This window comes from Notolepis coatsorum (genome assembly GCF_963971535.1).
Source record: "Notolepis coatsorum genome assembly, chromosome: 5".
In the NCBI taxonomy this organism is placed as follows: domain Eukaryota; kingdom Metazoa; phylum Chordata; class Actinopteri; order Aulopiformes; family Paralepididae; genus Notolepis; species Notolepis coatsorum.
Window position 1 is genome coordinate 155,534,282 of NC_140169.1, and position 13,465 is coordinate 155,547,746.

Genomic DNA, 13,465 nt, shown 5'->3' on the forward strand with positions numbered 1-13,465 from the left:
CCGGAACGGTGGGAGAAATGTCCTCTTTAACCAGGTCACTAGTGTGGCGAGCGGAGGGGAGCCGCAGAGTCATCCATCACCGCTGGAGAGAGTCGTCCATCCATCAGGCCGCTGACCTGGCTCTCTGCACCCGGCCGGCCTGGCCTCTCACTCAGACGCTGCTCTGGCTCTGCTCCACCGTATCACAGGAGTGCAGAGAGCCACTACCTCACCAGTCTTTCATCTGCTGACCCCCATTTGTCAAAGCGACCCGGGGAGAGGGAGAGTGTAGGTAGGGAGGGAGGGCGGGTGAGTAGGGAGGGAGGGAGGGAGAGTGTGGTAGTGTGGAGAGGGAGTGAGATGGATTGAGGGAGAGCGAGGGAGGCAGAGTGTGGTAGTGTGGAGAGGGAGTGAGATGGATGGATGGAGGGAGAGCGAGGGAGGTGGAGAGGGAGGGAGGGAGATGGTGTGGAGAGGAGTGAGATGGAGGGAGGGAGAGCGAGGGAGGGAGGGAGGAGCGAGAGAGGGAGGAGTGTAGAGAGGGGGGAGGAGTGTAGAGAGGGAGAAGAGAGCGAAACGAGTGTAGAGAGAGCGAGCGGGAGGGGAGTAGTGTAGAGGGGGAGAAGAGAGCGAGACGAGTGTAGAGAGCGAGCGGGAGGAGTGTAGAGGGGGAGAAGAGAGCGAGACGAGGGTAGAGAGAGCGAGCGGGAGGGGAGGAGTGTAGAGGGGGAGAAGAGAGCGAGACGAGTGTAGAGAGCGAGCGGGAGGGGAGGAGTGTAGAGGGGGAGAAGAGAGCGAGACGAGGGTAGAGAGAGAGCGAGCGGGAGGGGAGGAGTGTAGAGGGGGAGAAGAGAGCGAGACGAGTGTAGAGAGCGAGCGGGAGGGGAGAAGTGTAGAGGGGGAGAAGAGAGCGAGAAGAGTGTAGAGAGAGCGAGCGGGAGGGGAGGAGTGTAGAGGGGGAGAAGAGAGCGAGACGAGTGTAGAGAGCAAGCGGGAGGGGAGGAGTGTAGAGGGGGAGAAGAGAGCGAGAAGAGTGTAGAGAGAGAGCGAGCGGGAGAAGAGTGAGGGGGGAGAAGAGAGCGAGGGGGGAGAAGAGAGCGAGACGAGTGTAGAGAGAGAGCGAGCGGGAGGAGAGGGGAGAAGAGTGAGGGGGAGAAGAGAGCGAGACGAGTGTAGAGAGAGCGAGGAGTATAGAGGGCGAGCGGGAGGGGAGGAGTGTAGAGGGGGAGAAGAGAGGGGGAGAGAAGAGGGAGGGGAGTGTAGAGCGAGAGAAGAGGGAGGGGGGAGTGTAGAGGGGGGAGTGTAGAGGGGGGGGGGGGGGGGGGGGGGTCAGGCTGAGCTCAGTCTGAGCTCAGTCTCTTTAGCCTACTGTGAATGAGAGCTGCCCCAAGGCTTCACCTTGTGGATCTGCAGAGGGTCGCCCCCCCCCTCAGAGGGTCTCTCCCCCCCACCACCACAGGTCACTCAGGAGGTAGAGAAATGACTTGATTCAGTGATGCCCCCCCCCGCCCCCATTAAGACCGGGCTCCCTTCAACTGTGCAAGTCTCGTACACAAGAGATATCTGCCGCTCGAAGACCTTCTTCTTCTTCTTCCGTCGTTCTCTGAAATAGCCGCCCGTTCTTCTTCTTCTTCTTCACGTCTCAGCTGCTGCGCGTGCGGGGGAGCGGCCCGGGGAGATTGATTGCGATCGCGGGCGAAAAAGAAGAGAATATGACAAGATAGATGTGTAAATTATCAGCGTGATGGAGGCAATGATGCAGTCCCAACGCCTTCTGTTTGCTCCCCTCTCCCTGCGAGGGGGGGGGGGGGGGGGGGAAGAGAGGCGGAGAGAGGGGAGCAGGTTACTTTCTTAGTTATTGGGTAGCTACTGATTGGGTGAATGACTGGCCCTCCTGTCACCATATCTCTCTTCCTTCCTCTCTCTGCTTCTATACAATCTCTCTCCATATCTCTCTTCCTTCCTCTCTGCTTCTATACAATCTCTCGGTCTATCTCTCTTCCTTCCTCTCTCCGTGTCTATACTATCTCTCTCTCTTCCTTCCTCTCTCTCTCTGTCTATACAATCTCTCTCACTCTCTTCCTCTCAGTCTATATCTCTCTTCCTTCCTCTCTGCTTCTATACAATCTTGCTCTCTCTCCCCCTCTCTGTCTATCTCTTCCTTCCTCTCTCTGCTTCTATACAATCTCTCTTCCTCTCTCTGCTTCTATACAATCTCTCTTCCTTCCTCTGTGTCTATAGTCTCTCTCTCTCTCTCTCTGTGTATCGTCTCTCTCTCTCTCTGTCTATAGTCTCTCTCTCTCTCTGTGTATCGTCTCTCTCTGTCTATAGTCTCTCTCTCTCTCTCGGTCTATAGTCTCTCTCTCTTGTCTCTCTCTCGGTCTATAGTCTCTCTGTATATATCTCGTCCTTCCTCTCTCCGTGTCTATAGTCTCTCCCTCTCTGTATATATCTCTCTTCCTTCCTCTCTCCGTCTATACAATCTCTCTCGCTCTCTTCCTCTCTGTCTATATCACTCTTCCTTCCTCTCTCTGCTTCTATACAATCTCTCTTCCTCTCTGTCTATAGTCTCTCTCTCTCTCTGTCTATAGTCTCTCTCTCTTGTCTCTCTCTCGGTCTATAGTCTCTCTGTATATATCTCGTCCTTCCCCTCTCAGTGTCTATAGTCTCTCCCTCTCTGTATATATCTCTCTTCCTTCCTCGCCGTGTCTATACAATATCTCTCTCTCTTTCTCCCTCTCCGTCTATCTCTTCCTTCCTCTCTCCGTGTCTATACAATCTCTCTCGCTCTCTTCCTCTCTGTCTATATCACTCTTCCTTCCTCTCTCTGTCTATAGCCTCTCTGTCTATAGTCTCTCTCTCTCTCTCTGTCTATAGTCTCTCTCTCGGGCAAACAATCACCCTCGTAGGGTCAGCTGCACTCTCTCTCTTACACATACCCAAACCCTCAGTGGAGACATATACACACACACACTCTCAAACAAACACACATCAACAGACATGCACGCACGGCCCCTCCCCTCCTCGTGGCTCTGGGGGGAAGGGAGGGGGGGGGGGGGGGGGGGGTAGTGGGGTAATGGGAGGGGAGTTGTGGCCTGCTCTCCGAGAGAGCGAGATGGAGAGAAGGGGGGCAGAGGGAGAGAGACTCATACACAGAGAGAGGGAGGGAGAGAGAGACTCATACACACACAGAGAGGCTGCCACAGAGAGGGAGAGAGAGATAGAGAGAGAGAGAGAGACACACACAGAGAGACACACACTCACACACAGACACACACAGAGAGAGAGAGGCTGCCACACAGACAGAGAGAGAGAGAGAGAGAGAGAGAGAGAGAGAGGGAGGGAGAGACTCATACACAGACAGAGAGGCTGCCACAGAGAGGGAGAGGGAGAGAGAGAGAGACACACACACAGACACACACACAGAGAGGGACACACACGCACAGAGAGAGAGAGGCTGCCACACAGACAGAGAGAGAGAGAGAGAGGGAGGGAGAGACTCATACACAGACAGAGAGGCTGCCACAGAGAGGGAGAGAGAGAGAGAGGGAGAGAGAGACACACACACAGACACACACACAGAGAGGGACACACACGCACAGAGAGAGGGAGAGAGAGGCTGCCACAGAGGGAGGGAGAGGGGGAGAGGGAGGGAGGGAGAGGCTTCCACAGAGACACACACAGAGAGAGGGAGAGGCTTCCACAGAGAGGGAGAGGAAGGGAGAGAGAGAGAGAGACGCACACAGAGAGAGGGAGACACACAGGGAGAGGCTTCCACAGCCCCCCACCGGCCCCTCCCCTGGGAACACACAGGGCCTAATGAGTTTGATAGTCTGCTGAGCTCCATAAATCATGCCATGCAAAACATTTCTCCTCTCTGAATAAAAACATTTATCACCCTCTGTTTATTCACTCACTCTCACAAGATTGATTGGCTCCCAGCAGCCTGCTGAGCGATCAGCCGTGCCGATTCCTCTATTTCTAACACCCGCCCCTGCCCCATTGGTTGTCGTCCTCGTCGTTTTCTTTTTTGTCTTTTCTCCATCCTTCTAGTGGGGAAACTTGAGATGGAGAAATCCAGTTTTTGCTGTTTTTCTTTGATTAGATTCAAATGTATTTTGCATTATGCAGCACGAGTACGGTACAACGAAAAGAAGTTTGGTGTCCAACCTTTTCTCTTCTTTAAGAAACAGAATTTTTTCTCTTTATTATTATAATAATAATATGTTCTTTACATTAGTATTAGTATTACATATTAATATGATATTGTAAGGAAGGGGCAGGACCCGATGAGCTATGTTGACTATCGCTTCAATGTCTAGGAAGATATATTTAATTTTATTTAGTATTTCATTAAATTTTTTTATAACTTTTTTGTTATTTCAAGTTTGTGTGTTTACTTGTTAGAGATAAATAAAGGATCACCCAGCCTAGTAAACGATTTCTCTCTCACTGACAAACTAAGTCCCACCCTGTGCCTCTAGGGGGCAGGATTATCATCATCACAGCATGAGCCAAGGGTCCAGAACCCTTTATAGATTAGATTCAAATGTATTGTCGTCATACAGCACAAGTACAGTACAACAAAAAAGAGGTTTGGCATCCAACCAGAGTGCAAATGTAACTGTAAAGTGCAATAGTAATATACAGGTGATTAACTGGATGTAACAAATATAAATTAGTACTACTGAGTAATAGTGCTAATCAGATGTGTGTACAGAGTTGTAGTATTAATATGTACAGGTATAAAGACACTATGGTAGTAAGTCATACTGGCCAGCAGTGTAACTAGTAAGAGTAGGTAAGGGATATGTATAGATATAATATCTACAGATTAAATGCCTTGCTCAACGATCGCGCGGTGAGCGACCCCCTCCTTTTTAAAACAGTGGATCGGGAGGTAGAGCAGTCGTCTGGCAATCCGGAGGTTTCCGGTTCGATTCCCGGGCATCGTGTCGATGTGTCCTTGAGCAAGACACTTAACCCCTAATTGCTCCCGACGAGCAGGTTGGCACCTCGCATTGTTGTCGCCGCCGTCGGTGTGTGAGTGAATGGGTAAAATGTGAGGAACAAATTGTAAAGCGCTTTGGATAGCGCTATATAAAAAAAGCAGCCATTTACCATTTTCTCTCGCTCTCGTTTGGCTCTTGTAGTGGGGAAGCTCCGGAAGAAGTGGATGCGGGAGGCGGTCTCCAGCGTGGGCGTGGGCATGCTGCAGTCCGTCAAGGACTACGTGGATCCAACAAACGTGTTCGGCAACAGAAACCTCCTCTGAAGGGGCCGCTCCGCCCAAGATGACTGTTTAGGCGGATGCTTTGCAAAAAGAAAAGAAAAAAATCCTCATTTTTGGAGATTTTCTTTTGACCTTTTTGTTATGGAGGTTGAGGATCTTAAATTCAATCTTATGATGACATAATCAAACTGCATTGACTGAGATGGTTGAAAGGAGATTGTATTTTTTCACACCGATCACACGAGGGGAGACTTGGCTCTCCATGGGATCTCTCGTAATGCGGCTCGATGATTTCACCGTCTCGAAAGCTTAAAAACACTTTTTTTTAATATTTTTTTTTTGAAAATTTCTTCCTTTTGCAGAATAGAAACCTAGAAGTTAATTTGGGGCGGAAGGATCCTTTAATTCCCACCGTAGTTTTTTCCAACGATCTCGCGTATTCTTTTTTATATAACAACCTTGTCTCGTGGTTTGGATTAACGGTTACTAAATGTGAATTTATATCTGGACGGAAATTGCGTCTTTCTCAAGTCAATGAAAGTGTTTGTTTTTTTGGTGCCATTCCTGTTGATTCCCCCCCCCCCCCCAGCAATTTAGCAGCTTTATTTTCACATTGCACTGACATGCTGTAACAATCAATCGATTAATCTTTATTTTTTCAAGCAGGAAGGTGACTGAGGATGAGTTTCATTCCAAAACGAGACATCGAGCCACTGTTATGGAATGCGGGCCTCATAGCAGCGTAGGGGGAGGGGAGCTAGAGGTATGGGCAGGGTAATGGTAGAAAAACATAAATATAGGCAATCATATTAAATCTGAATATAAAAAAATATGAGAAAAATAAACCGTGTAAAAACGAATGAACTCTAAAATATAAAAGAATATGAGAGGTTTAAAAACATTGTTGGTAAACTTACAAATGCATGATGTTATTGGATATCTTGAGACCTTGCTTTCTTAAGCATTTGGTTTGTCATTATTGATCGACCCTCCACCACAGAGATCCAGTGGATATGTCGTGTTTTGGAATGAAACCTCTTGAGATGGCCATCGACTGTCGATCTTCTCCCCCTCATCCGTCGACGTGAGGCGAGAATCACTCCGATATCGTCGTGTTTGCTTATGGTTAACGAGATCGTACTCCTACAACAACAAAATCCTTGCCAACTTCATTAACAAAAAAAAATTTAAATTGTATCTAAATTAACTGTTTGTTTTGTGTTCCTTCAGCCGTAAGCTCTGAAGCTCTGTGCCTTCCTACAGCGACGTCTGCCCTGCCGTGTCCTGCACTGTTCTCTAACTCCACGTCGCGTTCTCCAGCCCCTTTATACTCGTTTATACCGTACACGTTTTTTGGACGTCATACAGAACGATTTTAAAAGAAAGTACAAACCTGGCAAGTTATTTTTTTCTTTCTTGTATCGAGCCTATTTCAGGATATATGTAGTCAAATGATCTTGCTGCGTTAGTAGTGTGATTTTACTATAACTTTTATAACGTCTTCTTTTTCACGATAAATGTAACTTATTTCTAACACGTTTCTTGTTTCACGATATCTTCCCGTTTCGTGATTATCACGTAGAACCGGTCGTTGTCGATGAAATTTAATATCTTGAAACAAACTATTAGCGCAGTGAGATGGTTTAACTTTAATTTGCTTGATGAGTCTCGAGTACGAGAGAAAAAGACTCCCACGGTTTGCATTCTAATCTTTTTCTACGGCATTATTATGTCTTCTCCTAAATGTCCCGGTATCGTGCCTTGTGTCGTTCCGTGCCGCGTGTCGTGTCGCGTGTCCCACATTCCATGCTGCGTGCCGTTTCGTCGTGCCCTCATGCCTTTTCTTTTGGACAGACCTGTTGCCATAGGAGATCTGTTTGTTGGACTTTGAGAAGTGGTGTGTGTGTGCATCCGTGCGTGCGTGCATGTGTGTGTGTGCCTCTACTGAAAACGTACCTGGTATCTTGAGTAATTTGACATGTAAAATAGTTTTATATTGAACCTTGCATGGTTTATTAGAGTTTGGGGTAACGCTTTATACATCTGTAAAGGATTGCAAATATATTCATAATCTATGATAATGCTTTGCACATGTGTTTATTAATCTTTGAGGTATGATTCACTTTTTTTTCTTTTTTTTTTATTTCATAAATGTTTCCTCAAAATTATATCTTGCAATTCTCTAGGTTTCTGTGACCCAGAGGCCATTGTGACATCATCACTAGATGAATATTAAATTCTCATAATTCTCACCACCGGTGTGATCGTAAGCCTCACAGGGTTATCTCCTACAGCTTGAACCTGGCCGTTACTAACTCTTCATAAAGACTCGCAACATGTTAGTTCTTATTTGTCATATTATATATATGTGTTGTACTTTTATATTTTTTTCATATCTTGCATCATGACGGGCAATGTTGTCCAAATGAATGATAAAAAGCAAATAATAGACATTTCTGAAATATTTGATCGTTTCAATCGAAGATTACAATTTCCTGCCGATGCTGTTTTAACGACACTTTGCATCACATGAGATGAATTGACCTAATGCAAGCCCCGCCCTGTTTTCTTGACCCTCCAATCACATCAACTGCCCCCCCCCCCCCCCCCCCTCAACAAACTTTGTTTAGAGTCGATTGGATTGTCGAACGTGACTATTCATGCCCACGCACGTAGTGTGATGTATTGTTATTGAGGGTGGGAAAAGTCTGAATATCGCCCGCCATATTGCCCAACCTTAACTATAATCTGTTACAGATGTCTAAATTAAAAAGGGGATTAAACTGTTCTAGAATGCAGTGATCCCGGGGATTAAAAGGTTCTAGAATACAGGGATCCCTGGGATTAAAAGGTTTGATAATGAAGGCTAAATGCAGGGTGTGTGTGTGCAAAGGGCCGGTCAGTAACATGCCTTTATTCACCTGCTTTTCAGTTTGTCTTTTCCTTAACACACTTTCCTTGTCACTGTTGTGACCAGCGTGTCTCCTCCTTCCCAAGGCTCCCGCCATGTGGGTAATGATATGGCCTCCGTGAAGCTGCAGTGAAGGACATGGCATTCTGCCTTTTCCCCGGCATTTTCTTCCCGTCTGTGAACCTCACGAGCGCTTGAGATCTGAATGTTATGGATGTACCCCTTTTTTGTGTTTTATTTTTTTCACTTCTCTTTATAATGTATTAACATTCGAGTACATTTTGTCGATGCTGTTTGTGCAATAAATTTAAATAAAAGACTCAGTCGTCTTGTGTTCCTTTCCGTGGCGTGATGTATGGATTGATGGTTCTGACATTTTGAGAAAGCCTTTTCAGACGTTGGGACTGTCCTTGACCTACCTCTTCCCCCTCTTGCTCTGTTGCTCCTCTTTCTCTGTTGCTGCTCTCTACCTCTTCCCCCTCTCATTCTGTTGCTTCTCTTTCTCTGTTGCTGCGCTCTACCTCTTCCCCCTCTCATTCTGTTGCTCCTCTTTCTCTTTCTCTGTTGCTGCTCTACCTCTTCCCCCCTCTTGCTCTGTTGCTCCTCTTTCTCTGTTGCTGCTCTCTACCTCTTCCCCCTCTCATTCTGTTGCTGCTCTCTCTTCCCCGTCTCGTTCTCTGTTGCTGCTCTCTCCCTCTTCCCCCTCTCATTCTCTCTCTCCCTCTTCCCCCTCTCGTTATGTTGCCTGCCGCTCCCTCTCTCTCCGTCTCTCCCTCTCTGTCTGTTTCTCTCACACTGAATGTATTTTCTCCATGCTGGTTTCCATGCCATCATGTGGTCTAGTGGGAGGTCAGGGGTCAGCGGTGCAAGAGGCCCCCCACGTGTAATTTTTTTCCGTAGCAGCATTTTGCGGAGACGCTCTGATTGCCCACTGACGTTTCTGGTCGCGCCAATCGTGTGACGGCAAGTTCTTTCGCCGGTTAAGCTTAGGCACTCTTTCGAAGTTGGTTAAGGTTAGAGTTTGTCTTAGAGCAGGGCGACAGAACGCCAGCCCTGATTCCAAACTCTAACCTTAACCAACTTCGAAACCAGCTTAACCAGTGATAAACTAGGCGTTAGGTCGTTTTCAGGCTGTTAGACCCGGAAATAGGCACAGAACTTGCCGTCGCACGATTGGCGCACATGTCACATGACCAGAAACGTCAGTGGCCAATCAGATTGCGCAAACCGAACGCGTAAGTACAACCCCTTAGGGAAAGTATTCACGCCGACCGAGCGCTTTACCTCGACCTGCGAGCGAAACGTCCGGTCTTGCTGTCGGAGGCGTCTCCACCCACTCTGCCCCCCACGCCCCCTGACTACCCACTCTCTGCCGCGCCCTGACTACCCACGCTCTTCCGCCCCCTGACTACCCACTCTGCCCCCACCCACCCTGACTACCCACTCTGCCCCCACCCACCCTGACTACCCACTCTGCCCCCACGCACCCTGACTACCCACTCTCTGCCGCGCCCCTGACTACCCACTCTCTGCCGCGCCCCTGACTACCCACTCTCTGCCGCGCCCCTGACTACCCACTCTCTGCCGCGCCCTGACTACCCACTCTCTGCCCCCCCCTGACTACCCACGCTCTGCCCCCCCCGACTACCCACGCTCTGCCCCCCCCTGACTACCCACACTCTGCCACCCACGCACCCTGAAATACAGCGCCACAGCCGATGCTGGTGCTTGTATTATACACGGAGCGAGACGACGGTAGCCGCTCTGTCTGGCAAAAGACTAAATGTGGGTGAACGGATGAGACGACTAAAGCTATTGCAGGTGCCACAGACGTTGATGTAGGCTTTTATCCTGTAAGAACTAAATATGACTGGATATTATGTTCAAGGACCTAGGTCATGGTATGACTGTCTTCTGTTTACGTTTCAAGTTTGTTTATTATTTGTCACAACAAAATACAGAATACTTTATGATGAAATGCTTGTTTCTGTGAGCCCCTGAGAGTGTGCTACATACAGTAAAAAGAAAGTAAAAATAAAAGTAATTAAGAAGTAAGTAAAGTCAATATACATATATACAATACAGAGAAAACTGAGTAAACTAAGGTACAATGCAGAGGTACAAACTGGGGGTCCCGCCACAGACGGCACCGGCCTCCCCCTGCCGCCTGTCCCGCCACAGACAGCGAAGCCGGGGGGAGATTTATGGCGTGGAACATAAAGTTGGAGCAGTATACTCCACCAACAAGGTCATGGTCAGTGAACCCAGCTAATGAGAACCTGACCAAACGGGCTGGAATGGCGCTATAGCCTTAGCCAACCTAGCGGGAATAAGTATTCAGCCTCATGGGAGCAATAGTGACCAACGCCAGCAGAGAGGTTGCGGAGGGGTCACAGGGAGAGAGAGAGGGGGGGGGGGGGGGGCCTCCTATACAGTAGTGATCGGCGCTAATAAAAGAGAGGTGGTCACCCTCTTGTCAAGATGTCAATGTGATTGATTGTATAGCCTATGTGGATGTGGACCACCTGGGAATCATTCCTGTCCATCTACAAAGCACTTAAACCCGTGGTTTGCTTTTGGAGATGGCTGATAGCGACATGGTGGTGTGGTGGTTAACACTGTCGCAGCAAGAAGGTCCTGGGTTCGATTCCTGCTTGAGGACCGGGTTGCCAGGTACCCAGGTGGGGCCTCTCTGTGTGGAGTTTGCATGTTCTCCCCCTGTGCTCGCAAGGGTTTCCCCTCCAGAAAAAGAGATGAACCCAATGGAAAAACACCTAGAAGAACAGATCGCTGACGCTGTCGCGTCCCTGGTGAAGATGGACAGGAGCATTTGGATTGGTCCCCACGCCGCAACCCACGTCTGCTCCCGGCTGCCGAGATGACGAGATGGGTCGGGTGCAGAGAATACTTTTTATTTGTATTATCTGTGATGTGTGTTCCTGTGTTCGCTAGTTTAAAAAATGTATCTTAATTCTAAATATAATTTGCATTTGTTAGTAATAGCCATGACGCAATGGGGGCCCACACAAGAAAATCATCATTATTTTTTTTTCTTTTCACTTTTTCTCTTTTTTTCTATTTTTCTATTTTTCTCCCATCCCGATTTTGCTGTTCCCAATTCTCCCCTCCCCTGTCTTGAACGTTGCTCGACTATGCCCCCCACTGGTTGGTTGTAGGGAGAGCCTACAATTATTCTATTATTCTACCTATGTGAATGCGTCTAAGCTTCTTACCCCGCGTTGTGTCTTACTCTATATCAGTTGCTACCGTTCAGTTACCTCCCGTCCTCCATACCAATAAAATTCCATACTCCACAGAGGCCCTCGCTCATCTTTCTTGCACAGTCCCCGACCGGCCTCGCCTCCCCCTTCTCCCCATGCTGGCCAGCCTCAGCTGTAGCCACTGTTTGTAGGCCTGTGATCCTGTCATATTCTGACCTATGACCGTCCTTCCTTGGATTTACAGACGGCCACTCCCTGTCTCTGCTGTGCAGGCGTCCCCCAACCGACCTGTAGGAGTCGCTGTCCACAACCCATCGACTTCCACCCGCTAACCCTGCCAATTGAGTCAGTATGACGGCCGGCCCAAGCCGGAGGCAACGCCGACAGCTGGAGTCGAACCCGGTGTCTCTTGCGTTGGTGACAAGCACAGTGTCCACTGCGCCACCCAGCCGCCCATTTCTAACATGTTTTTTTTTTTATCCACTTTCTCCCATTTTCTATTTTTCTCCCATCCCAATTTCGTATCATCCAATTCAACCCTCCCCTGTCTCGAACGCTGTTTCTTGCCTCCCACAAGCCGGCTGCAATGTGGACTAAGTCATACATAGCACGAGTCCCCTCCGATACTCGAGGTAACAGCAGTCGCATCTTTTCACCTGCGCGGCGCGATCTTTCAGCGTCAGGGGTCTGCGCTTTGGAGGGGCGCTTCCTGATTCTACTGCGCAGGCGCACCAACCGACCTGTAGGAGTCGCTGTCCACAACGCCCGATCCCCACCCATCAGTTTCCCACCCCCTAATACTGCCAATGTGTATTAGTACGGACGACCAGCTAAACTGAAAGCAATGTGGAGCGCTGGGCTCGAACAGGCGAACCCAGCGTCTCCAGTATTCGTGGTGAGCGCCTTTCCCACTGCACCACGTAGCCGCCCTCATTTCTAACATATGTTAACATTTTCTACTGATCTACCTTTAATCATTTAGCTGAACGCTTTTATCCAAAGCGACTTACAAGTTCAAGCTCAGGTCAGCAGGAAGGGTACAACTCTGGCAGCTAAGGGTCGAAGATGGTTCGTTAATTAAATAGTGTAGAACTTGAGTGCTTACAGTCTTGAGTGCATAGTAGTAAAGCCGCCTATATTACTACCTAGTACCTACTATTGTGACTGTGGATAGACACGCGGTACCTCCGTTACACTACTATACTAATGTCTATCCACAGTCACGATGGACAGTGTTGTGAAGTGGCTGTGGACGTTAAGCGTCAGAGGCGTCCAGACACATTACCAAGAAGTTAATTCACCTCTTGGTCTAGTGGTCTGTGATGCTGCCCATGGCGCGGGAGACCAGGGTTCAACTCCCACTCAGGGCGATCCCTTAACGGGGGTCGAATCGAAACACAACGCAGAGGAATACGACACCGGTTACAGTAGGTAGTAATATAGGCAAGGTGGATTCCTTAGTACGAAGCTCGACAAAAAAAGATTCGGCTATTGATTCTGATTGTAACTAAATAAATAAATACCGGAGTAGGTACTTATAAAAATGGACCACGGCGACTGAATTCGAAACATATCAGTTATGTGATATGATATCGGACTTCTTAAATGGGTAGAGTAGAGTAGTTTGTAAAGTATCGTCCCTAAATGAAATCATTGATGTCGTGAGAACGACGTCGAGTTGTATTCAAGAGTGTTTGGATTCAGGCAGCGACACCGTTTTATTGATCCATCCAAACCGCGACACTTCCTGCGGTCCGAAGTGACCTGGATCTGATCATTATGAATGAAACACACACCCTGAAAACGAAATACGCATGTGCGACTGCCCTCCTTTTCATAATTCACTTTTTCGTTGTCGGAACCTTTTCAACTCTGAAAAGCATTCCCCCTCTACTATCCTGTAAGTATGAGGAGAGGAAGAGAAGAGGATAGGTTTAGTCATGATTTAATTTCTTTCTTCATTTTCCTCCTTCTCTCTGTTATTATTCCAGGCCTTCGTTTGCTTCACCACACCCCTGCCTACAGTGGACCACCGTTCAGCCGTTACCTGCTCTTGTGTATATGGATGCATTTGACCACATGAGGTCAGCACTGTATCACTCTGCAACTAAGATTGGATCT

At 48.3% G+C, this 13,465-nt stretch overlaps 1 protein-coding gene across 1 annotated transcript in view; it reads left to right on the forward strand.

The window, feature by feature from the left end:
* Positions 1-8,446, forward strand: part of agps (alkylglycerone phosphate synthase) — a 141,471-nt gene extending 133,025 nt beyond the window's left edge. The window contains exon 20 of the mRNA XM_084315228.1: positions 5,133-8,446. Within this exon, the coding sequence (XP_084171354.1) occupies positions 5,133-5,254 (122 nt within the window). The 3' untranslated portion in view covers positions 5,255-8,446. The remainder of the gene's footprint in view (positions 1-5,132) is intronic.
* Positions 8,447-13,465: the final 5,019 nt, after the last annotated feature.